Source organism: Clytia hemisphaerica, unplaced genomic scaffold (genome assembly GCF_902728285.1).
Source record: "Clytia hemisphaerica strain Z4C2 unplaced genomic scaffold, Clytia hemisphaerica genome assembly, whole genome shotgun sequence".
Classification (NCBI taxonomy): Eukaryota; Metazoa; Cnidaria; class Hydrozoa; order Leptothecata; family Clytiidae; genus Clytia; species Clytia hemisphaerica.
The window spans coordinates 268,029-292,076 of record NW_027103340.1 but is presented as its reverse complement, the minus strand read 5'-3'; the positions used below and the strand labels follow the sequence as shown (position 1 = coordinate 292,076).

Genomic DNA, 24,048 nt, shown 5'->3' with positions numbered 1-24,048 from the left:
TTTCTTTGCTTGTTCGTGCATCTCCTTGATCTTTTTCCGTTCGTTGATTGTGAAATCTTCCGTTATACTTACCTGAAAGAAACAAGTTTCTTTTAGCATGTGTAAATTCTTCATGAGAAGATCTTTGTCATGTTGACTTTGCAGGGTGACCTTCAGAGGACGGCCATTTTTTGTTTTTCTGTCTCCTAATCTGTGGTGAGTAACATTGATTTCTGGAACATTGATGTCATCTAGGAGTTCTCGGAACCGAAATATGTCATATTTTTTCCCATTTTCTTCTTCTTCCTTATCTGGGCCTGAATATTCGAGAAACCCGTGAACGATCATATTCAGTTTTCTAGATTCTATGTCTCTCTTTTCACTTTCTTCCTTCCGTTTTTGTTCTTCGGCAGATTTTAAGTCTTCTTTTTGCTTCTTCGAAAACGCTGTAAAGATCGGGATTGTCATGAATCAGCAGGCAGAGGGTTGAGCTGCCAACTGCTATTTCTCAGGCAATAATGACCTAACCTCTCGAACATCAACAATAAGACTCCAATGTCACTTTTTTTAAACGTTTTCTAGTAACTTGAAGCCAGTATATCTATTCATGAGTCTGTTTGCTTATTCTGCAAAAATATTCCAAAGGTCCATTAAAAACACAGACAATTCATTCCAATTCTTATACGACACTTTGCAGTCAAAACATTGTTAACTCTCTGGTCATTAAAATGTTATATTGAAGTGAAGACATTGCAGTGTTGGATCGAACAATTAAGTTACCTCACGCGCTACCTTTTGTATTAAGGATTGGTTGAATAACTGCAATCTTTATGCAAGCTCAGCGTTTTCGAAGCAGCGATTCAGACCTCGGAAAAAATAACTTAATTGAAAAAGACAAACCTTTGCCATAGTGACTGATACTTTGGTATGCAGAATAAAATAGTGCGTTTTCAAACATCCCTGTAAAGCAGAAAAATTTAAATAAAGTAATAATAATAAAAGCACTAAGCAATGATTCTTAAACCTGTAAAATAGTTATTTTTCTACCTCCATGATTACGATCATAGTGAGCTCCTAAAGTGGACGGGATATATTGGAAGAAATCTAAAATATGAAACATGGTAGAAGACTGTGTGATTGAAATGTCTTTCTAGCGTATTGGTTGACCAATATTTTATAAAATAGTAAAATTGAAATATTAATAAGCTTTCATTAAAAGCTAGTCTTGAAACTGAGAAAGGGTTGGTCCAGACTACCGCTGAGATTTACTCAGGAACAAAAGAAGTCTTTGCAACTACATCAAAAGTCTGTTAAGGATATAAGCGTACACTCTTCTGGTTTTCATGTGGAAACGATGTAAGTGTAAATTAGACTAGTTCTTTCGGAAGCGGTTTCCAAATTGTAAACTAATCGGAATTTTGACACTTATCCTAGACAAACGAAAATCTTAAAAGTTCTCAGAAGACTCTCTAGTGGTGCATATCATGAAATACAACTATAATCATTCTATCCTGCTTTCACTATGAAAAAAGTGAACAAACATTTATCAACATACCAAGTGCGATAACTCCACCAATCCAAAATTGTACGCGTAACAAGTCTTTCCAATATTTACAACAAGTGTCAATAAACCAACTAATAGCATAAGCCAAATAAATCAACGACATTACACCATAAAACTAAAAAGAAAAAAGCCCAAGGTTACAGCAGTAAAAGATAAAATCATGAAGATTTTTACTAGGGTTTTTACTTGTGTATAAAAATTATATTTTACTTTCTTTACAGAAAGTCAAAGACTTTTTTTTGGTCTTTTTTATGGTTTTCCGGTCATTGGACGCTGCCCTACTAGAAATCAATTGTATTGAGGTAAATATAAGCTTACCGAGAGAAGTTTGTAAATCATTGCTGACAGGTATGATCCCTTGTGCACCGAATCAATTCGCGCTAAAAATACAAATGGTTAGAAATCATATTATTTTAAGGCGGGAAAAGTCAGAAAAAAGTGCTAAAAATATGAAGAGGAGTTTACCTGATTTTTCATACTTTTCAAGCAATCCGAAGCAATATTGTAATGGAATAACTTCTAATTGTATGTTTTCAACTTTATTCAATTATTAGCCCGATGATGGGAGAAGAATCTCTCGAAATGTAGCCAAACGTAAATATCGTGATTCAAGCCACGATAAACTTCCAATATTTATTCAATTTAGTTAAGGTCGACCAATAAAATTGGGGTTTGTCAAATACCGTTTAGAATTACCTTTAATTGTCACTTCATCTGTAGATTTGAACATAAGGCCGACGACAAATAGACCATTCATATCTGCACGCAATTCGTTTCTCTGAAAATAAAGGAGTTCAATAGTTATCAAAATATAAAAGATTCCTGTAATAAGTTGTTTGAAAGTATGAAAAGCTATTTAATAATGAAGTCTCAAGAAGAGTCTTGAAAGGGGCTTGGAAGATGGTTGATTTTTGAAAATTTTAGACCCTCTGGTACCCAATTTGTCCTGGACCCTTTTAAGCAATTCCCCCCTGTTTTTATTGAAATTGCCTTTGCAAACAGAAAACTGCAAGCGCATTGCAGAGAAAAATCATTATAAGAGAAAGGGGAGAATCAAAATTCGATTTGATCAAAGCTTATAAAATGACTGAAATGCGGAGATCTTGAAACTTTAGGAACAATCTGAGATCTCAATTCATTTTTTCGGACTCTGTGTAAAAGTTGCCTTCTTCTTCTATATAGAAAACAAGTGATAATTTCATGGACCTACCTGGTTATGCATTTTAGAAATATAATTGATATCTACGTGAGCATGACCGTTAAACAATCATTCAGAACACAAATAGTGACAATCTATTAAAATTAGTCGTTTGTTTCTTATAAAAAAACGTTTAAAACCAAAATTTCATGCTCTTGAAATAATCTTTCATATTCAAGACTTCGTGAGCAAAAAAAACATCTATCTCATCAAAAAATTGAGTAATTTGGCTAAGAGCATTGATGTATGCTTATTAATAGTGATTCTTATAAATAAAGATGCGTTTTTTGAGCTGAAAAATAATTTTTTTACAAAAATCTGTATGAGCAGGGGGGATACCAAGTCAGTGTACTGGACCATAGGGTACTAACTTGATTTTTGGATTTTTTTCCAAAAAATTAGACCACCACCCTTTTTAGTACACTGTACTAACTTTTTTTCACGGTCGGGGCTTTGACACCACCCTTTTAGTACACTGTACTAACTTTCTTCCACAGCCGGAGCTTTGATACCACCCTTTTAGTACACTGTACTGACGTTTTTCCACAACTAGATTTTTATTACCACCCTTTCAGTACACTGTACTGACTTCTCCATGATCGGATTTTTGATACTACCCTTTTAGTACACTGTACTAGCTGTTTTTTCGACCAGATAAGTTTAGAAACCACCCCTTATAGTGCACTGTTCTAATTTCTTCTTTTAATAGCCAGATAAGTTTAATTGCCACCATATATAAAGGTTTTGAAGCATTTTGCTAGGAAAAGCACCAAATTATATAAATGGAAAGATTTGAATGGGGGGGGCACTCCAGGTAAGTGACCTACCGGACGTGGGGCCCTTAAGGGTAGGTTTTTTGGACTTTGGAAAGTGCACTGTAAGGGTTGATTTGTGAGCAAGTGGAAAAAAGTGCACTGTAAGGGTGAAAAATTTTATAAAATACCAAATTTTGAGGTAAAATTTCAGAAATTTCAAAAAGTTTTGCCCTGAAAAGGGCAAAAAAATTCAAAAAATTACACTATAAGGGTCAATCTTCAGCCAAATTTTTCCTGCACTGTAAGGGACCGATTTTAGGGACCTGATTTTTGGCCGAACGTGCGGTCGTTTTCACCCCCTCCCCCCGGTGATCTCACTTATATACAGATTTTTTTTCAATTAACATCAATTCAACAAAACTAAAAAAAAATAAAACAATAGAGCGGATTTGTTTTTATAAAACTTACACATTCAAATTCTTGTTGTTGCCATAATGTAGATAGGGCCTTAAAGAAAACGTAAAGAAGATTGGAATTAAGGCCGGTCTCCACTTGCGCATGCTGCGACTCTGAAACAAATCCAATCAAGTAAACAGGAAACATTGGGAGAAAATCAGTGTACCAATTTGTATAGCTTAACCAGCCTTGACTTGAAGGTTTCGGACCAGCTTGGACCTGGCAAATTAGGCCAAATATACATGGGAATTCACTGGGTGTGTGTTTTTACCACTGAAATTAGTACAATGTATTAACTTCTCATAATAATAATAATACGGGATTTAGTTTGTATAAACGACTGGCAGAATCCGGTGTTCCAGCCTTATAGATACCCCGGCTAGCTACACAGAAACTTGCGTAGCGAGAAAACAATTTATCAAGCAATAACAAACTCTCAAAAAGAAATCAACTCAGAACGAAAAACTTTCAATACACATATCCACACACATTTTTTTTCTCAAGAACTATTTTGAGCGGGAAAAAATTATAATTGCAATATTGACACTTTTCTTTTGTTTGGAGTTAGTGCACAAAGGTTTCTAAACGACTAAAATTACTTTTTGCTTTATTTCTACTATGTATAAATTAGTCTTCTAGCTTGCTAGACTAGCCAAGCAACCAAAATTTCATGTCTAAACACACATACTCTCTAAAAGTAATCCCTTATGAGCAAAAAAACATCTATCTCATAAAAAAATTGAGTAATTTGACTAAGAACATTGATGTATGCTTATTAATAGTGATTCTTATAGATAAACATGCGTTTTTTGAGCCAACAAATTTTTTTTTGCAAAAATCTGCTTGAGCCGTCTTTTACCTATGATGGTACCCTACTTTCATGCAAAAAATCAGAAAAAGTTAATGATCCAATATTTCACCAAGTCCAAAAAACCAGTTTTTTAGCCGTTTTTGGGCCCAAATTTGCCTTTTTCTTTCGAAAATCAGGCTCCGTCACATTTTGGCCACCACCATTTTGCACCTTTGTACCAAAAATTAAAAGATTCCTATGATTCAATCCTGAGAAAAGTTGGTAACTTACGAAAGAACGGACGGACGGACGGACGGACGGACGAACAAACAAAGGTTAATTTATAGGAGAGTCTGCTAAATCACGCACCTTACACGCCTCCGCGCCCTCATTTTTCTCCGCGCCTCCGCACCCTACGCACCCTATGTGCCTCTGCGCCCTTAAATTTTCACGAGCCCTAAATTTTCACGTGCCCTAAATTTTCACGCGCCTTCATATTTCTACGCACCCTAAAATTTTCACGCGCCCTAAAGATTTTACGCGCCCTAAATTTTCACGCGCCTTCATATTTTCATGCACCCTAAAAATTTTACGCGCCCTAAATTTTCACACGCCTTAAAATTTCACGTGGCCTGAAAATTTGGAGATTGTATAAGGGTTGGAGAATGTCGGGTATGTGCAGACCTGATCAGAACGTTATCTGACGGACGTTAAAATAAATGTTGAAATAACGTTGTGTGCCCAATTCAGAATCTTAAAATAATAAGATTCAGTAACTCGGAAGAATATTTAGGATCCTGCAAATTTATGAAGAGTCTTTTTTTGAATGAAAAATAGATTTCAAAGCTATGCTAGGTGATTTACTTATAAAAAACTGTTTTGTGAGAGGGAGAAAGGTCCTATTCCGAAGAGTATACAATTTCCCCCAGAAAGCCTCTTCTACACTTTACAGATTATCTAAATATGAACGTAATGTTTCGAGCTCCAACCCTGACCCTAACTGATAAGATCGAAATAATCAAAAATCGAAAATATCGAAAAGGTCAAAAAGGAAAAATCGAAAAAGTCACTGTCTTCATGAAAATATAAACGACTGGAAGTCTATCTCCTTTTTCTTTGAGAGCTTCGTTGCCGCTACGTTTAAATCGTAAACAAAGACAATAGAATTTGACAAGATACCTCATTGGAGTAATTTGTTAACGACGAAAAAACTTCGTCGAAATTCTCTCTTGTTTAACTCTTTTCAACTGGCTTATATATCAATAGAAACTAGAGACAAAATTGTCCCGTCAGTTTATCAAGCTTCCGTCAAATATCTTAAAAGTTTAACCTGGAAGTATCGAATAGTTTTAGAAAGTATCGGTTTCAAACTTTGATAGTGTTATTGGACTAACTTTGAACTTCAACGCACTATTTTTTTCTAACCATAAAAAAATTCGTGTCAAATCATTAAAGTTATTTAAAATGTATAAGTTCGCTTAAAAGAAACAAAAGAAATGGACTTCCAGTCGTTTATATTTTCCTGCTGTGTCTTGAATACTTCATGCCTTGTGTTCTGAATACACCTTTTATGAATAGGTGATAAATATAAATAATTCATAAAAATACTTCATTTGTTCGGTTGTTTCACTTTTTTGGATTTCTATCAAACAGAATTCTTTGAAAATCCGGTATAAACGATGATTTCAATTATTGAAAACCCAGAAACAAATGGAAAATAAAAACAATAAACCAGCTGCGCTGGAAGGTCGCCCAATGAAGGTAGCTTAAAGAGTTTAAAAGTTTGAAAAAAGTAAAAGACAAAAAGCTTAACAGTGTAACAAGTGATTTATTTGCGAATGTACAAAATCGTTAAAAAACAACCTGCTTTTGATGTCGAAATGGCTGAAATTGATTTTATTAATGATTTTATTAAGTTAATGTTAGAAAACATAAAATGAGCTGAAAAATATTCTTCAAAAACAATGTAATACATGTTTTGTTTTTTTATAAGCATAACGCTTATAAGCATATGAAGGCTCAGATTTGCAGAATTCCTAAGCATAACATGAGCATATATGTCAGCCTAAAATATTTTTCAAGTAGTAATTTTTATCTGTTTTTGTTTCAATTTTAACTGGTTTGGTAGAGGTCAAGTAAAAAATTAGACATTCCACGGCTAGCTACATTCCACTGCTCCCAAAATCTGAACAAATTTTTTACAAAATTTCTGAAATTTCATTAAAAAACTTGGCTCGGGGTGAATCATAAGCATAATTCTTAAGCATATAATAAGCATAAACTATGCCTGGATACTTTGAGAACTTAAGCATACACGAGCCTGACCAAGGGGTATACACTTGCTTATAAAAAAAAACATATATTTGTGTATGTAATATTTGTGCTGCTTTTGTCATTACTTAAATCTTAAAGGTTTTCAGAAAGTTATCAATTTTTAAAACTAACACTAGGGATAAAGGTGAAAATAGCCTAAATTTGTTCTAAAGGGATAGATAAATTGTTCGAATTAGACATTCAAGTTTATTCAAGACAGTCACTTAATTATCCTGTTTAACAATGTAATATTAATGAATGTTTCTTGCTTGTACAATAAAAAATTGTTGTTAGAAAGTTAAAATAAATTATTATAGCAAATCTAACAATATAGCCAAAGTAATTTTAACAAAAGTAAATCATATGAATAAACGGGTATACTCTTCATCACATGACGTTGGTAAATGCTTCACAGAAAAAATACCTTAACGGAAGAAATTTTGGAGGGAATTTAATATGGCCGCTTCATTCACTGTATCAAATTTCTCAGCTTGTTGACACTTTGGTATTTTCGTTGCGTCACAATAAAAGGTTTTTTATTTTAGTTTGTATCTTTGAAAGACCACGTCGGATTTAGGCAGGGCTGTCGGATTTAGGACCACTCACGGTAAATTAAACAAAATGTAAAGACACCAATTTCTCAGCTTGTTGACACTTTGGTATTTTCGTTGCGTCACAATAAAAGGTTTTTTATTTTAGTTTGTATCTTTGAAAGACCACGTCGGATTTAGGCAGGGCTGTCGGATTTAGGACCACTCACGGTAAATTAAACAAAATGTAAAGACACCTTTTTCAAAGAAAACTAAAACAAAATATCACATATATTTCGACACCCTTCTTTAGAGATAGGAATAATCAGAAGGTCGAAATCGCTGATGGAAATATTTTTGTTTGATTAGTGATTAGAGAGGAAAAAAATCTTTTGTCTATAAGTGATCCTGACCTTCCTATTACCGTGAGATTGGGTAACTTGCATCAGTGGAGGCTAACATGCATAGCCCTCAAATGAAAGACCTGGCTTGTCATTAAAATACAACTACGCATCTTCGCTCGCAGCTTAGGCTACGTCATATCTCCCTTCGTTTCGAGCGTAAAACTCCTACTCTTCGGGTTATGAGCACTTCTTTTGTTTTGAATATTGAAATTCTCCAGATAAATCGCATGCGCACTGAGGTTTTATTGAAACAATAGAGAGTTTCGAAACCTAAGCCAATCAGCTGTGTTTTAAACATTCTTTTATTTAAAATCCTATTGATAAACATCTTTTGTGAATGTTGTCTATTATGTTTAAACCTATTAATAAGCAATTCCCGGTGGGGTCACTAGTGGCCACCTATAGCAGTGCCTATAGACCAAGAGTAAGGCCTAAAAGCCTGGATCTGTCTATTGTGTAGACTACTCGCAGCTCTACTCTACCATTTTTGTTTTGATTTAACTTTGTATTTTTATGACCAGCCAGGTCTTTCATTTGAGGGCTATGCATGTTAGCCTCCACTGATGCAAGTTACCCAATCTTACGGTATTCTCTAAAGAAGGGTGTCGGAATTAGAAGAGGGAATTGACATTGGACCAACTTAAGGTACTGTTTAATTCGGATTTCTTTTTTTCCAATTTAAATTAGATGGAACTACGAGATTGGTCAAATTTTGATTTCGAAGCAACTTTGTCACAATTGTTACATTCAACTAATCAGCCATAGACCTTTTGCTAGGTGCAATGTCACGTTGGGTAATAGAAACTCCAGCACATATTGTGATAAATCCATGTTTCGATTGATGTAATGGAAACAACAACAATAAATCAAAAGGGCTATTCCAGAGAAAGTGTACGTAATGTCACTCTTGTTTTTGACTAGCTAGATACCGCCAGTAGGGACCTACATACATAGAGACAGTAGTTCAGCCGGGCATAGACTCCAATAATTGCAGTTGACAAGTGGACAATATCTTGAAATAAGTGATCCTGAAGTAAAGAAATACACTGGTTGCCAAACTACTCATCTTTGAACGAACGGTGAATCAACCAAATGTTCTTTCGCTTGACTTCAGAACTTTACACCCACCAAATCAGCTAATTGTAGAGAAAGTCATGGTATAACTTGATCCAGTAATTAATTGGTTAGGTTGCCATATGTAGTGAGTGATGTTGGTTAGGACATGCTATCAACTATTATCATAGATTTTGAGTAATTCTGTCTTTATATTTTTCTTTTGGAATTACCAACAACATCCATCTTCTAAATCTTTAACCTCAAAAGTGATTCTAGTGAAAAGAGGTTTGTGTTTGTTTTCAACAACGTCACGAATGGATAAATATCAATGAATGTAATTTGAGATGAGATCTACATCAAGAATTATCTGCTGCTTGCACTGTCCCGGCATTGTGCATAAACATAAACTTTCAACAACGTTCACGAGGCTTCTAATCATCTCCGTTATTTAGAAATTTCATAAAACAATTGCGCTAATTACTACGGAGCTAATTAGAATCTTTATATCGCAAATACTGTCTGATAAGATAGCGCGGAGTAATATAACGGAGATAAAGCGGCTTATGGAAAAATTTACGCGGGAAATAACTTCCCGATTCACCAAAGTTTTAATTCCGAATAGGGCGACCAAACTTTCACAAAAAAGTCTTATTATCATCGAGAAACACCGAATTTAAAGGTCTCCTCCACTTAGCGTGGGGCGACCAAAAATAAAACATATACAGTAGTTTTATGCTATGGATTGCTTTTCTTTACCTTGAAAAACCATTAATGTTTCTATAAAGTTATTTCTCGTTTCACAAATCTGATAAGTATTAATCTAAACGAATGCAAGGGGCACTTTTAAGCGTCAGTTATTTCTAGTAATAGATAGAGCTGAATATTATTTTTGGAATCTTTTCAGAGATATGTGAAATTGCATCCGTTTTTTATTTGAAGTCAATTCAACCATTTACTGACGACTGGCAAGCTTTTGAAGAAAGGTCCCTGACATGATTTGAACCCCGAATAGGGGAATTTCCCATAGTCACGTGACAACTAAGCTCATATTCTGAATTTTTTTTTTGGGAATATTTTCCTTGACATGTGAACTTGCATCCGTTTTTTATTTGAAGTCAATTTACTGACGACTGGCAAGCTTTTGAAGAAAGGTCCCTGACATGATTTGAATCCCAATAGGGGAATTTCCCATAGTCACGTGACAACTAAGCTCATATTCTGAATTATTTTTTTTGGAATATCTTCCCTGACATGTGAACTTGCATCCGTTCTTTATTTGAAGTCAATTCGACCATTTACTGACGACTGGCGAGCTTTTGAAGAAAGGTCCCTGACATGATTTGAATCCCGAATAGGGGAATTTCCCATAGTCACGTGACAACTGAGCTCATATTCTGAATTTTTTTTATTGGGATTTATTCCTTAGTATGTGTGCTTGCATCCGTTTTTTATTTCAAGTTAATATCTTTTTTCGTTAAGTTTTTATTGAGCTTTTTCGAATCCCGAATGCGGCGAATCCCAAATCCCAAATACTGAATACCTAACTCCAGCGAATCTACCCTTTAATTTCTCTTCTTTAATTAAATTCTCTTATCGTATACTGTTAAGAAGTTTTTTAAAAATAAAATAAATAATAACATAATACTACCTTAATTGATTTGATCATTTTCCAAATTTTTAGGGCATGTGAAATTTCAAGGCGTGTGAAAAGGCGCGTGAAAATTTTAATGCGCGTGAAAATTTTTAAAGGGCGCGTGGGCGCGTGGGCGCATAGGGCGCGGAGAAAAATTGAGGGCGCAGAGAAAAATTGAGGGCGCGGAGGAGCGTAATTTAGCAGACTCTTTATAGGACCTCCACCGGGGTAGGTCCAAAAATAATGTTTAAAACAAGTAATACTTTAATGGACCTACATATTTATAAAACGAATAATTAGAATTTAATGGAAGTAATGTATAATTTTAAATTTCGATTTATATATCTATTGGAACGGAGAAAGCAATTAAGAAACGCATCGATGTTTAACGGTGAAAGAAAAATAATATCGACACTTTAATCAATCATTCAGAGAAAATTAAAACTGAGAAAATCTCAAAAAACCGCTTTTTTCGGGACATTTCCGGTTCTAGCGGCCGGAAAAATTTCTTTTTTCGAAAATTGGGCTCTGTCACATTTTGGGCATTGCCATTTTACATCATTGTGCAAAAAATCATGAAAATCTGTCGAGTATAAGTTGAAAAAATGAAGGAAAACCGTTTTACGCCGGTTTTCGGCTGTTCCGGCGATTTTTAAGGAGTTCCGGATTCAAAGGATGATTTTTTTGGAAATCAAACGATGCTAAGTTTCGGGCATCATCATAAAGAACATTTTTCTGTAAAGAAACAATTAAATAAGTTGAAAAAATGTGACGGAAATGTGAAAAAACGACGATTTCCGGCACATTTCCGGTTCTACAGACCGGAAAAAAATTTTTTTTCGGCAAACGGTTTTCGACACCTTTTCGGCAGTACTAATGTGCATCTATGTGCAAAAAATCGCAAAAAACTAATGATAAAATCCCGAGAAAATCTCAAAAAACCGCTTTTTTCGGGACATTTCCGGTTCTACCGGCCGGAAAAATTTTTTTTTTTCGAAAATTGGGCTCTGTCACATTTTGGGCATTGCCATTTTACATCATTGTGCAAAAAATCATGAAAATCTGTCGAGTATAAGTTGAAAAAATGAAGGAAAACCGTTTTACGCCGGTTTTCGCCTGTTCCGGCGATTTTTAAGGAGTTCCGGATTCAAAGGATGATTTTTTTGGAAATCAAACAATGCTAAGTTTTGGGCATCGTCATAAAGAACATTTTTCTGTAAAGAAACAATTAAATAAGTTGAAAAAATGTGACGGAAATGTGAAAAAAACGACGATTTCCGGCACATTTCCGGTTCTACAGACCGGAAAAATTTTTTTTCGGCAAACGGTTTTCGACACCTTTTCGGCAGTACTAATGTGCATCTATGTGCAAAAAATCGCAAAAAACTAATGATAAAATCTCGAGAAAATCTCAAAAAACCGCTTTTTTCGGGACATTTCCGGTTCTACCGGCCGGAAAAATTTTTTTTTCGAAAATCGGGCTCCGTCACATTCGAGGGTTTATAGTAATGCACCTTTGTGCAAAAAATCAGAAAAATTGAATGAGCCAATCTCGAGAAAAGTTGGTAACTAACTTACTAACTAACTAACGAACACGGGTTAATTTATAGGACCTCCACCCCACCGGGGTAGGTCCAAAAAGCAAACTTACGCCAACTTGATGTGCGAGCGGATCTTTCTTATATGAATCCTTTGTTGTTTCTTTTCATTTAACTAGATGCAGCTTTTACAACTGGGACTGGAACTGCAGCTGAGGCAGGTTCATTTTTTACAGGTTTATTAGTTTTGACCATCTTTACTGTTGGAAGAGCTTTGCCCATTTTTGCTGTTGGAAGAGGTTTCGATGTTGTTTTCAATGCTGGTTTCTTTTGAGATTTCTTGTGCCGTGCCAGTGGTAATTTTTGTACTCGTTTTTCATTAAAAATTTTAAAAGATGAAAAAGTTGATACTTAAAGGAATCCACTTTTCAGCGATTAATTAAAAACTTACCGGGTACGGTTCGGTGTTGTCTTCAGCTCTTTGCCTTCGAATAGCATGTTCTATATCTCTTCTGATTTTTTTCTGAAAGCGAGAGAAATACAACATACACATATTGCACTGTAAGGAGAAAATTTATACTCTGATGGTTTGATTGTAGAATCTACTCAGCAAAATTCAGCAAAATGCAGTATAATAATTTTAGAAATATTTGTAGCTAGGAATAGTTTCCTTCCCCTTCTGGATTCATGGAAAATAGGTTTGGAATGGAGAATAGGTTTTGAGGGATGAGTGAAAAATTTTGATGCCAAGGATGGAAGCAACAGAGGAGGGGAGAAAGATCTAGGTATGGATAGGAAGACCTCTTAAATACCAATTTAAAATTGCTTAAAACTTGATTGCTGATATACTATTAGACTTAGTTTGTATATTACTTAATTAATTTAAAATTATCATTCATTTCAAAAGAGTTTTACTTGAATTCAAATCCGTTCCATTAACCTGTTAATTTCAAAAGTACCCTTAGAAAAATGATAGGCACCTCAGAATTTAGAACCAGGGTGGTAAGACGGAGGAGGAATAACCTTCAAGGACACTCCAGAAAAAATAGTCAGCCAAGCCAAAGCTCAGTACTTACAAATCAAAACTTTGCACTTGCACCCTAACTGAAGATTTATTTGACCAATGTGCAATATTTGTTTTCAAAAAGAGTATTATTGGGTGAAAACTTACACCCAGGGTAGATAAAGCATGGTCGTGACCACTGACCTTTATATATACCCTGGACAATCAAAGATGGCAGATATTGTTTGGTCCAGGGTTATATAAAGGTCAGTGGTCGTGACATGGGATATTGTTGTAGTCTTTGTCCAGCTGAAAAAGAATAAAATAAAAAATGAATATACTTTATACAACAACCTTTTGAAAGAGTGATTTGAATACTTCATTAGATCTCAGCCTTTTAAATTAAGTCCTCTCCACTGGTCAAGTTTCTAAAAAATTCAAGACAGTAATGTGTAGAATCAAAAACTTGTTGTTTATTAAATCAGTAAAACGAAAAAAATATTGTAAGACCATGGAAGCTCACTTCTCTTCCTTTCTTTTGAATAATAAAGAAACAAATAAATAAATCTGACATTGACTTTATATACTTACCAATGAATACATAATTCTGGGAAGAGGACAGAAGTGATGAAAAAGGTAAATCTTGACAGAAAAATGTTTCTTCTCTCCTGCTGGACTGCAATGCATGGTGTATGTGATAAGAGAATCTTCATACATCCATTTTGTTAAGTTGAACGACTACAAAAAGATGAATAGAGATTTCATTATGACAAAACTTTCCATATTTGAGCTGAACATACCCTTAAAATTTGCAACAGTAGCAGTGCAGTAAAAGTATGGAAGTGTATATGGTTAATTTAAAGGCTGATCAAAATACTGAGACTATTTCGAGAGAGGGCTGTGAATAAGGTAAGGGGCCATTCAAAAGTACATACGCTCAAAAGTAAGCAAAATTCGACCAACCCCTCCACCCTTGTACGCTTTTCCAATCACCCCCCCCCCCTCTCTAGGAAAAAATTTAAATTATAACAGAAATAGACTGGCACAAGTTCGATTTTGATTTTAATAATAAAAATTTTTCAAGACACGACCAAAGTTAAAAAAACTTAAAGATTATAATAGGGTGACATATGGATAACACAAGTAAGATGGGTTTAAAAGGTTTATAATATTTTGACTTTTCAAATAGAAAGTTAGAAAAAACTGGGGAAAACAGTTTGGAAAAAATTGCAAAGCGTAGGTACATTTTCTTGATTGACCCCCTCCCCACGTACGCTTTTTTAGGCTTTTCAAAGGACCCACTCCCCCTTCCTCAGAGTCTACGTACTTTTTGAATGGTAAAAATGGTGAAAAGATTTTATGGTCAAAAGACTGATATTTTTTATAAGATTCTTCAAGAATTAATTGAATTTTGTCCATCAAACATTTGACAAACAACAATCTATCTAACGAACCCAAAGATTTTCAAAGCACTTTTCTATCAAAACACTGATTTTTTAAGTTTATTTAAAATCTTTGGGTCTCTTGTTACAAATAAAAAAGGCTCAATACTGGAGCTTTGATAAAAAGCAACTATCTTTAAATTTAAAAAGACCATCTATTTATTAAAGTATTTCATAATAAAAATGCCTAAGCTTTAAAGGGGCCAAAGTCAAATTAAATTGAAAATACACCTTTGTCCATGCATTCTAAAAAGTTAATTGATTTAACGACAGATCAAAATAAAGCCTCCTACACCTAGATTTAGAATAAAATGAAGATAAAAAACAAATATTTTTACAAATGTATGTTTAATTTCAAAAAGGTCAATCCACAAAGTTATACTATTAGCTAAATCATACCTGTCAAATAGCTACTTTACATCATTAGTATAGTGCCTTCTTATTGAACAAACAAGTTAAAATTATGGCTTTCAAACATTACCATCGAAAAGGTCTCAGAATCAAAAAATTAAGTTTCTAATCCTGATATAGGAAATTAAGCTTAAACTGACAGGCCAGATCAGTCAGGACCTCCTTTCACTTTTATTGATGCGTTAACGCGAATGGCAGTGTGGGCTAAATTATTTTGGTTTCACTTCCAATTCACGTGCGTTTGCGTAGGGTAAAATTGCGAAATGCGAAAATTGATTTTGGCAAAAAAATTTTGAAAAATTACTCTACAAGATTTGACTATAGTTTTATTCCATGAAGAGATTACTGTCAAATAAAAAATATATTGACAATGAATGGGTAAGCTTTCTAGAAATCCAAACATAAATTGCATAGCTTTTATACCAAAAAATAGCACTTTAGGATCAGAAACAGTCAAAACCAGCTTTTTCCAATTTCCTAGAGTTACAGGAATAATTCCTTGTTTGTTTTGATCTGAAATTTTCAGTAGGGGTGGCCCTTGCTCATCTCAGGGGGGCCCGAGACGGGGTAAGAGAATTAAAGTTTCTAAGTAAAATCTTAATTATCACCCAAAAAAGTGCCTTTTTTGTCCATATCTTTTAAATAGATTGTCCTAGCCTTATCCCTCTTTCAGTAAAGCTTCCTATACCTTTTGTCCTTCAGAAAAACTAAAAAATATTGGCCTTAATTGCTTGCTTTCAATTCCTGTGGCCAGTAGTGTGACCCCCTGTATTTCTATTTTATTCGGCGCGGGTTTTTTAGTAGAGATGTCACATGACTCAAATCCCGTAGTCTTATTGGACTAGAGAAAGCCAAAGTGAAATCGCGCGATCTGATTGGATGAAAAAAAGAGCGTGGGAACTGGAACCGAATGGAATTCTCATTCTAAAACAAGATGGCGGCGACAAAAAGCACGTCTTTTGCTTTGGACGAAAGGTTGTAAATTCTGGTTGATTTTAAGGTTTTATCTTATCTTATCTCATTTACTTTAATTAGTAGAGGCTTCTTCAATGTTTGGGGAAGGTAAGTCTATAAAAATTATTTGTTCTTTGGTGGAAAAAAGTGATTAAAAAAGCATTTTTTGTGCTCAAGGTTTATTTTTCTTCGCAAATTTTTGTCTTCAATCTTAAATAGATGAACGAGTATTTGACTGATGGTTATGATTTTTTCACAGAACATAGTAAAACTATTCAGGAACTTGGAACTTTTTACAGAATTTTAAAAAATCCGTTAGTTCTGGAGATATATTGAAAAGTTTAGACATGGGTAGTTCGCATTCGTGTTTCGCGTTCCCAAACCAAACGCACATGAATTTCAACAAGCAAAGGTCTTAGCAACAGAGCGCGCGTACATAGCAACAGGGCTGGGTAGAAAAATCTAAACATAGAATTCAAAAAAAATACCGATCATCGTATAGCACTAAAAAATACCCCCTTTCTATATTTAGTTTGCTCTACCTTGGATTATAACTGAAAATATCTACCTTTGTCCGCTATCAGCCCGCGCGGTAATCTTTGCCCGTTCCAATTCTTAGATAGTGAATTTTTAAGAAAGGTGCGCTTAGCTGAGCTGTGCTCGCGGGTGATAAATTTATGTTTACTTCTCTTGTATACTTTAGTGGTATTTATCCAATGAAAAGGATTTTGACAAAATGTGTCATCACAAGCGATTTGAAGTACAAATAAAACGGAGCGTTCTTGAGACGTTCCTGAACGTTCACGAACGTTCCATAGCGTTCCTAGAACGTTCAAGAACGTCCTCAATCGTTCTAAAATGTTCAGGGACGTTTCTGAATGTTCCAGAACGTTCAGAGACGTTCCAGAACGCTCGAGAACGTTGTAGAACGTTCCAGAACGCTTGCGAACGATCTTTTGAGTCCAAAGGTTAATATTGACTCAATAAGAACGTTTGAGAATGTTATGGAACGTTCAGGAACGCTTCCGAACGTTTTAAGACATCCTTAAACTAGTAAATAAAAGGGAATGACCAGGAACGTTCAAGAACGTTCTCTAGCGTTCTTAGAGCGTCCCTAAACGTCCAAGAACGTTCCATATCGTTCGTTTTGCTGGAACGTTCCATTTCATTCGTATTTGTGATAACACAAATATGCATGTCGCTAACAAAATATGCATGGCATTGATTATGACATCATTAAATATGTCAATGTCGATCCAACAGCCGTTAAAAAAATAATTTGTAAACAGTTCTTTTTATCGTGAAATTTAGAAATAATGAACAAAAAAAGAATCAAATTTAATATTTGTTTCCTATTTAGTTTATATCAGCGTTGGTAAACTTTCACGAAAAATATTTCATGATGGCGGTACGCCCAATAGCGCCCACGGGAAAGTTCAAATTTTTAATTATAATCATAAGCAAAAACGAAAGTTGTTGGGAAGGAAAGAATAAAAGCAAGACAGAAGGCTTCGTTGTGTTGATCAGGTATGTTTTTATTCTATCCGAATAATTATAAAAGATCAAGGAGGCCCTGACTGGGCCAGATATCAACCGTCCCAAGATTTGACCAATCCTCCCAAGTTAGAGCAGCTGACGGTACCAGGATAACAGTAGCAGAAACTCAATCTGTGCTTAAATTTTGAAACTCAATCCTAATTTTTGTACTTGGCCTGGATGACAAAAATTTAATCCTATGCTCTTAACAGAAAAAGCCGGCGTCTCCAGCTTTTTGGTCCCCCCTAATATGGCTTAATCCCCATGCCTTTCCCCCCCCCCACCTGTCTTTAAAACTCCCCCCCTAATGGGAAACCCCTAGCCATTGTATAAGGGTTGCGAAAGTGATGATCCAGCCTCATCGACTTAGCAAAAAAAAGACTCTCAAAATCCCAAGAAAGGACAGGCTCTAAGCCTGCCCAAAACCACAGGAAGTCTGCTATTACTCCCCCCACTAAGAACTGAAACCCCCTATTCGCTTTCTCCCCCATCAAGCTTGAAATTTTCACTTCCCCCCTGGCACCAAAATCTGATTCCCCCCCATCTTCCTAGGGGGGGATGATCCCATGAAAAGCCCATTCTAAAGAAATTAATTCTTTGCGTTTACCGTAAGTTGGTATAATATCGACATCCCTCATCTAATTCCGACACCCTTCTTTAGAGAAAGGAATAATATGAAAGCTTGAATCACTGATTGAAAAAGGATTATTTCTCTCTGACCAATAAACAAAGAAAAACAGTTTCGACCTTTCTATAAATTTCAGCTGATAAAAAGGGTGTCAGAATTAGAGGAGGGGTGTCGACATTAGACCAAGTTACGGTAATAGTTTCCAACTAATTAAACAGAACCTGGGTTGATTATTTTGCTCTTCGAACTGAAGTCAAACTCAATCGTTGAAATAAAAATGGTGGCAGCTCAAAACCTGGAAATTTGCCTGTCCTGATAGGGAGTTTTAAGTCTAGACTGTCTTGGCCGTTCGTAAAAAATCCCTTGGTTCCCGTCATTTCAACCATCAAAAAGTGGGTCGGTCGGGCAAAAAATATTTTCTGTTTGAACGAAACAGTCCGAAGAAAAGGGTGGTAAAGGGACGTTTGATCGCCCTAAGCCTCTTTTTCACTTCACAAAAGCTCCGCTGGTTTGTTTTGATGCTTCCATATGGTCCGCAATGTAAAATCGGACTTGAAAATTGGGGAAAAACGGAATTAATGGGTTTTGAATTGTTTTTTTGGACAAGATTAGCGTTTGCTCTTTCTCTCAAAAGAGAAAACATGGAGGGTGATGGTGGAGTTTCAGCTGTCAGGAAAAGTGGTTTCCGACTCTCAGACTCTAATTCTTCAGTTCAAATCGTCGGGTGACGGGAACCAACGGGAACCAACCAATTTTTTATGAACGGCCCTTCTTCAGCCTTTGGTAAGGAACTTCAACTTAGGCGGCAATCACAAATATCTTCATTGGGCGTCCTCGTTGGGTCTAAAAAGTGAGTCGGTCGGTCAGTCGGTCGTAAAAATTTTCGGGTTTCCATTTTTCCATCCGTTTTTAGAGTGCACTCTTGGAGAAAACTGCCAGCCAGCCAGCTGCCAAAACAATCGCGTGTAATGGGTGGTTTAAAATTATGACCTTTGAAGAACACTGTGACCTCCGACCCCAAAATGGCACAACGACCCACGGCGGAACATGTTCGGGCCTCTTGATTAATACTTTTTAAAAATGGCCCACGCGTGGTCCGCGCAGTTTCGGACCATGTTCGGGCCAGATTTTCGAAAACTTGCTACAATCGCGCGTGTGTAATTTCAGGACCCAATATTTATATTTTAAATTCCTTATTTTAGCAAACAAATTTAAAAATCTTCATCTTTATTCAAATATATATTGTTCAAATATAAAAGTTAATCATCTATTTTCCAATTAAGTTAGGAAAATTATTAAAAAAAATGATTTGAATCTTACATAATATGGTCTTCTTTTTATTCTTTATCCCGTTCCCTAGACAGAGAATAGATAATTGGTATAATAATGATTGCGGGGAAATTGCGTTCACATTTGCTTAAAACTTTCAATTGATAACGGAAATTTCCTTAAATTCTAATGAGGCCCTTTAAGCGGTTTTTGTGATTGCGTGATCAAAGGTCGTGGTTTGAAAGGTTTTTGCTGTGAGGCGTGATTGTTCAGACTTTACGGGGGCCTTTATAATCGTACTTATTATATTTACAAAAAATTCTTTAGAAACACAAATTGTTTGAGAGTTTTAGAGTAGAACTTTACTACGGGACGTCCTACCTGCTTTTTTGACACTTTGGTTACCAAAGCCTTTTGTTCGTATAGCTTATGTTTTCATAAAAAAGATTTAACAGTCGCACTTTATTCTTTCTAATGTTAAAAACTACTTCACTAAACCTGCGGTAAATCTGGAGGATAGGGAAGTGAATCGAGGGGATCGAGAATGCGGGTTTATATGGCCCGAACATGGCCCGAGCAAATCCGTCCCTATGACGCGAACATGGTCCGAACAAAATGTTAATAATACTTTTTTGTGGCCCGAGCATGGTCCGGGCAGGCCCGAACATGTTCGGGCCATGCCGTGCACCGTGGGTCGTATGGCACATGTAATGATAAACAGGAGCACAAGTCAAAATGCTGCAAATGCGCTAGAAATCGCTCGCAAAAAATTGGCAATAATAAAATTTTTGAACGAAGGAAAGGTCATTGACAGAAAAATTCCGACAAATTTACCAACTCACCGACTCAATTTACTCAATTTTCAAAGTCGGTCGGGGGGCGACGACGCGAAACGAAGATATTTGTGATTGCCGCCTTAGTAAGGCTTTAAAAAGCCTGTGGAATCTCAAAGCTATCCCAAAATAAATGAAAAAAAGGCAAAATNTAAATACCTTCATCTCCATGGCCAATGATTTCACTTCCCCATCACCACCGCCATTCTTTTCTTCTGATGACTTTTGGCAAAGTGATAGTGAATTCTTGGTAGCCATTTTCGAGGATTCTTCCATGAGCAATATAAAGATTAGTGATAAGAAGAAGAAGATATCTTTGATGATTCATGTTTAACATCATGCCATAAGATAAACTGGTGATTAAATAGTCAAAACTTTCCAGCCTGTCCTCACTGTCATCAGGATCAGGTCATCTGACCAGATCTGACTTCTTTTTTCCATAATGAGCTCCAAAACAACTTTCACTTTTGATTTATTTGGCATCTACGGTGGAGTTGAAAAATAGAGTATCCCGAGCCGTACTCCGGGCTAATCCGAAGCCGGGCATCGAATGATGTCCTTCTCCGGTTGGAACACGACCATCGTTTGTACTTTCAAAAAATGTTGTTGTCCCTTACTTAGGCAAAATTGGATGATGGGTATGTGCGGACGGTAAGGGTCGGTTTTTTCACCTTTCAAAGTCTCTCTAAGGGTCGGAAAAAATCAGAAAGTTTTAAATTAGTCTCTCTAAGGGTCTACTCTAGGGACTGAGTTAGGTCCCGTATGCGCATCGGCGCGGCGTATAGTCATTTTTTCTTTTGATCATGAAAGTATAGTCCTTGAAGAGTCAGAAAACGTGTGTGGCGTTATTTGGATCAGGCTCAAATTTCCATAATGGCGGATTTTAGATTTCAACTATTTTCCTCTTTTGAGCCCTCTTGCTTGAAAAAAAATATTTCTATCTCGAGCTATGAAGTACTTTCGTTTTCAAAACTTAGAAAACGTAAGTACTTCGTATCTCTTGATAACGAAATTTTCAGACCATAGTTCTGACCTTTTTCTTAATCAGCATAAAATTTCTGATCGATTGGTATATAATATGCAGGGTTTTAAGCTCAAAAAATATTTTTCTTACGCTAGCAGAGCCTAAGAGCCCATGTGACGAAAGAAAATTTTGAATCCGCCATTATGGATTTCGAAATTCATGTAGAGAAAAAACTTTTCCTGAATTTTATTATTTGAACGGTAGGCAAAACCCTCCGAAAATTTCAAGTAAATTAAGTAAGCCAATCAAATTTGGAACCAAAAGTAGTCATTTCAAAAAATCGAAATCGAAAGTGCTTCATATCTCCAGAAAACGAAATTTTCAGACCATAATTCTGACCTTTTTCTTAATCAGCATAAACTTTGTGATCGATTGGTATATAATATGTCTATATTTAAAGTCGAAAAATCCGCCATTATGGAAATTTGAGCCTGATCCAAATAACGCCACACACGTTTTCTGGCTCTTCAAGGACTATACTTTCATGATCAAAAGAAAAAATGACTATACGCCGATGCGCATACGGGACCTAACTCAGCCCCTAGAGTAGTCGGAAAATTCAAGATTTTTAGGAAATTTTTTGATTTCCAGAGAAAAAATTGTAAGGGTATGACTTTTTTCAAAAATCGAAAAAAAAAAATCAAAAAGTCTCTCTAAAGGTCACCTTTTCAGCAAAAATCAGTCTCTCTAAGGGTCGGTTTTCGGAGGTCCCGTCTGCACATACCCCTCATTCGCCAACCCTAGTATCCCCCCCCCCACCCCGGGAGAAAGAGAATCTTTTTTTAGTGACAATTACTAAGGTGGTCCTCTGATAAAATACAAAATAGGCGGATTAAAAACGAGGATCTTACCCTTAGCCTCTTACGTGTAAAATAAGGTATTAAAAGAATTTTTCCAAGGGTTTTTTCGCAAATTTTTCCATTTTCCAGTGTTTTTCAGACTTGAAAGGGTTCGTCCACCATTCTGTATGGGTGTTTAATGTTAGCACCATTAGCTTTGTACTAATAAAAAAGTGGAATAATAGGGGGGGTTTCACTTTTACGTTACGACGGTATTGGGCCTCCCCCCCCCCCGGTAAACCGGTGTTACCCAGTAGCGGCCTGGCTTAATTTTCTTGATGGTGCAAACTATGAAATTGGCGCCCCTGGTATTTTTGTCCTTATTTGTGCCCTCCATCATTAAGTGAAAATTTTTAACTGTAAGAGCTGACTGGTTGAAAGTAACGCCCCTAATCTTTGAAATGGAAATTTTATACCTGGTAAGTCGATTTAGTCTATATTTTTGCTTTCTAAAACTCTTATCAGAAAAATAACCTGAAAATGTTTAAATTTTTGCGCCGGTGGTCTTACTTTACCCTGCATTAAAGATAAATGGATGGAAGAGGCCCCCAAAATACAGAAGTTGTGTGGAAGGGTTCGTTCAAATTTAGGCGCCGCAGGGAAAAAATTTTGGTGTAAGAAAGGTCAAACAGCTTAAAAGATCTTTTAAAACGGAGAAAGTTAGTCAGTATAAGACCACAAAAACCACAGGGAGAATCAACAAGTTTTGATCATTTTGGCAATCTCTCATTTTGGGGGTGAGCATTTGTAACTAGGGGAAAGTGAGGAATAAATTTGAGTCGAATCGAGTTTGCTATAAATAATGTTAAATTTCTCTTCCTTGCAACAAGAACTTAGATGTCGAATGAAACAACAGCCGTCATCTTGGATTACCATCAAAACTGACTTTCGTATCCGTCAAACAAACATTTTTAGCGGGCCGTGGAAGAGCACTCTCGTACGCCCAATTCATAAGGGCGGCGACACATTCTCTTAAACCCCTGGTGGATACACAAAACTTCTATTACTTCTGATTCAATATTGATAGAAGTTTAGGAAAATTCAAGAGAAAGGATGGAAGAGGGTAAAATAAAGCGCCGCAGGCGAAAAAAATTAACCTTGTACTCATAGAAGGCGCTATAAACGTGCCGAAGGGCGCCAAATTACCCAATTAAACATCAACAAAATTTTGGCGCCCCATTGAAAAGCTCTTTTGGCGCCCCTCTCAGATCTTTCTGGGTGGTGCACTGCACACCCTGCACCCCCTACCAGGCCGCCACTGGTATTACCAGAAAAAAAACGACGGGATTACGGTTTTCCATTTTCTACCGGTATCGGTATTTAGGTAATTAGGCTTCTTTTATCGACGGTATTACGGTATTTAAGTGAATATTTTTACACTATAATGCAGACAGTTACAAATAACTAATATTACCTCGAATATTACTATATTGTGAACCTGAATTTTGGTTAGAGAGAGAGATCGCTGAAATAAGAATCGATTAAAACCAAGAATGGTGACTAAAGAAGGCCATAGGCAATACTTGAAATAAATTAATTAATAAATACAAAATATAACATTAGTATATATATAATAATAGAGGTATAATCGTATAAAGAAAAACAGGAGTTGAATGTGTCTGTTGTGTCGGTAATTGGTCGTTAAAGTCTTTTGATTTCTTTCATAAAATGTATCAAAAGAAATTCTAAGAAATTCTCAAGTTTGCTCTGAACATTCTAATTATGCATCAGTATTGAAGAATTGAAGATTCTAGCCTTTTAATATACGAAAATTAAATAAAACTTCGTCCACGACACAAGTTTATGTTCCATTTCGTTATCCGTTCAATTTTTGTTTTGAAAAGATATTTTCTCAAGCCAGAAAAAAGGTCAGAACCATGGTCTGAAAATTTT

At 35.8% G+C, this 24,048-nt stretch overlaps 1 protein-coding gene across 1 annotated transcript; it reads right to left on the bottom strand.

The window, feature by feature from the left end:
- Nucleotides 1-879: 879 nt before the first annotated feature.
- On the bottom strand, nt 880-20,689 carry LOC136818383 (transmembrane protein 87B-like; the record flags this gene model as incomplete). Its single annotated transcript, XM_067074723.1, is given in 10 exon segments — nt 880-939; nt 1,535-1,658; nt 1,862-1,923; nt 2,240-2,321; nt 3,965-4,003; nt 12,668-12,739; nt 13,388-13,416; nt 13,501-13,528; nt 13,811-13,957; nt 20,452-20,689. Coding segments are annotated over 10 exon segments (760 nt in total), but the record flags the coding sequence as incomplete, so codon positions are not given.
- Nucleotides 20,690-24,048: the final 3,359 nt, after the last annotated feature.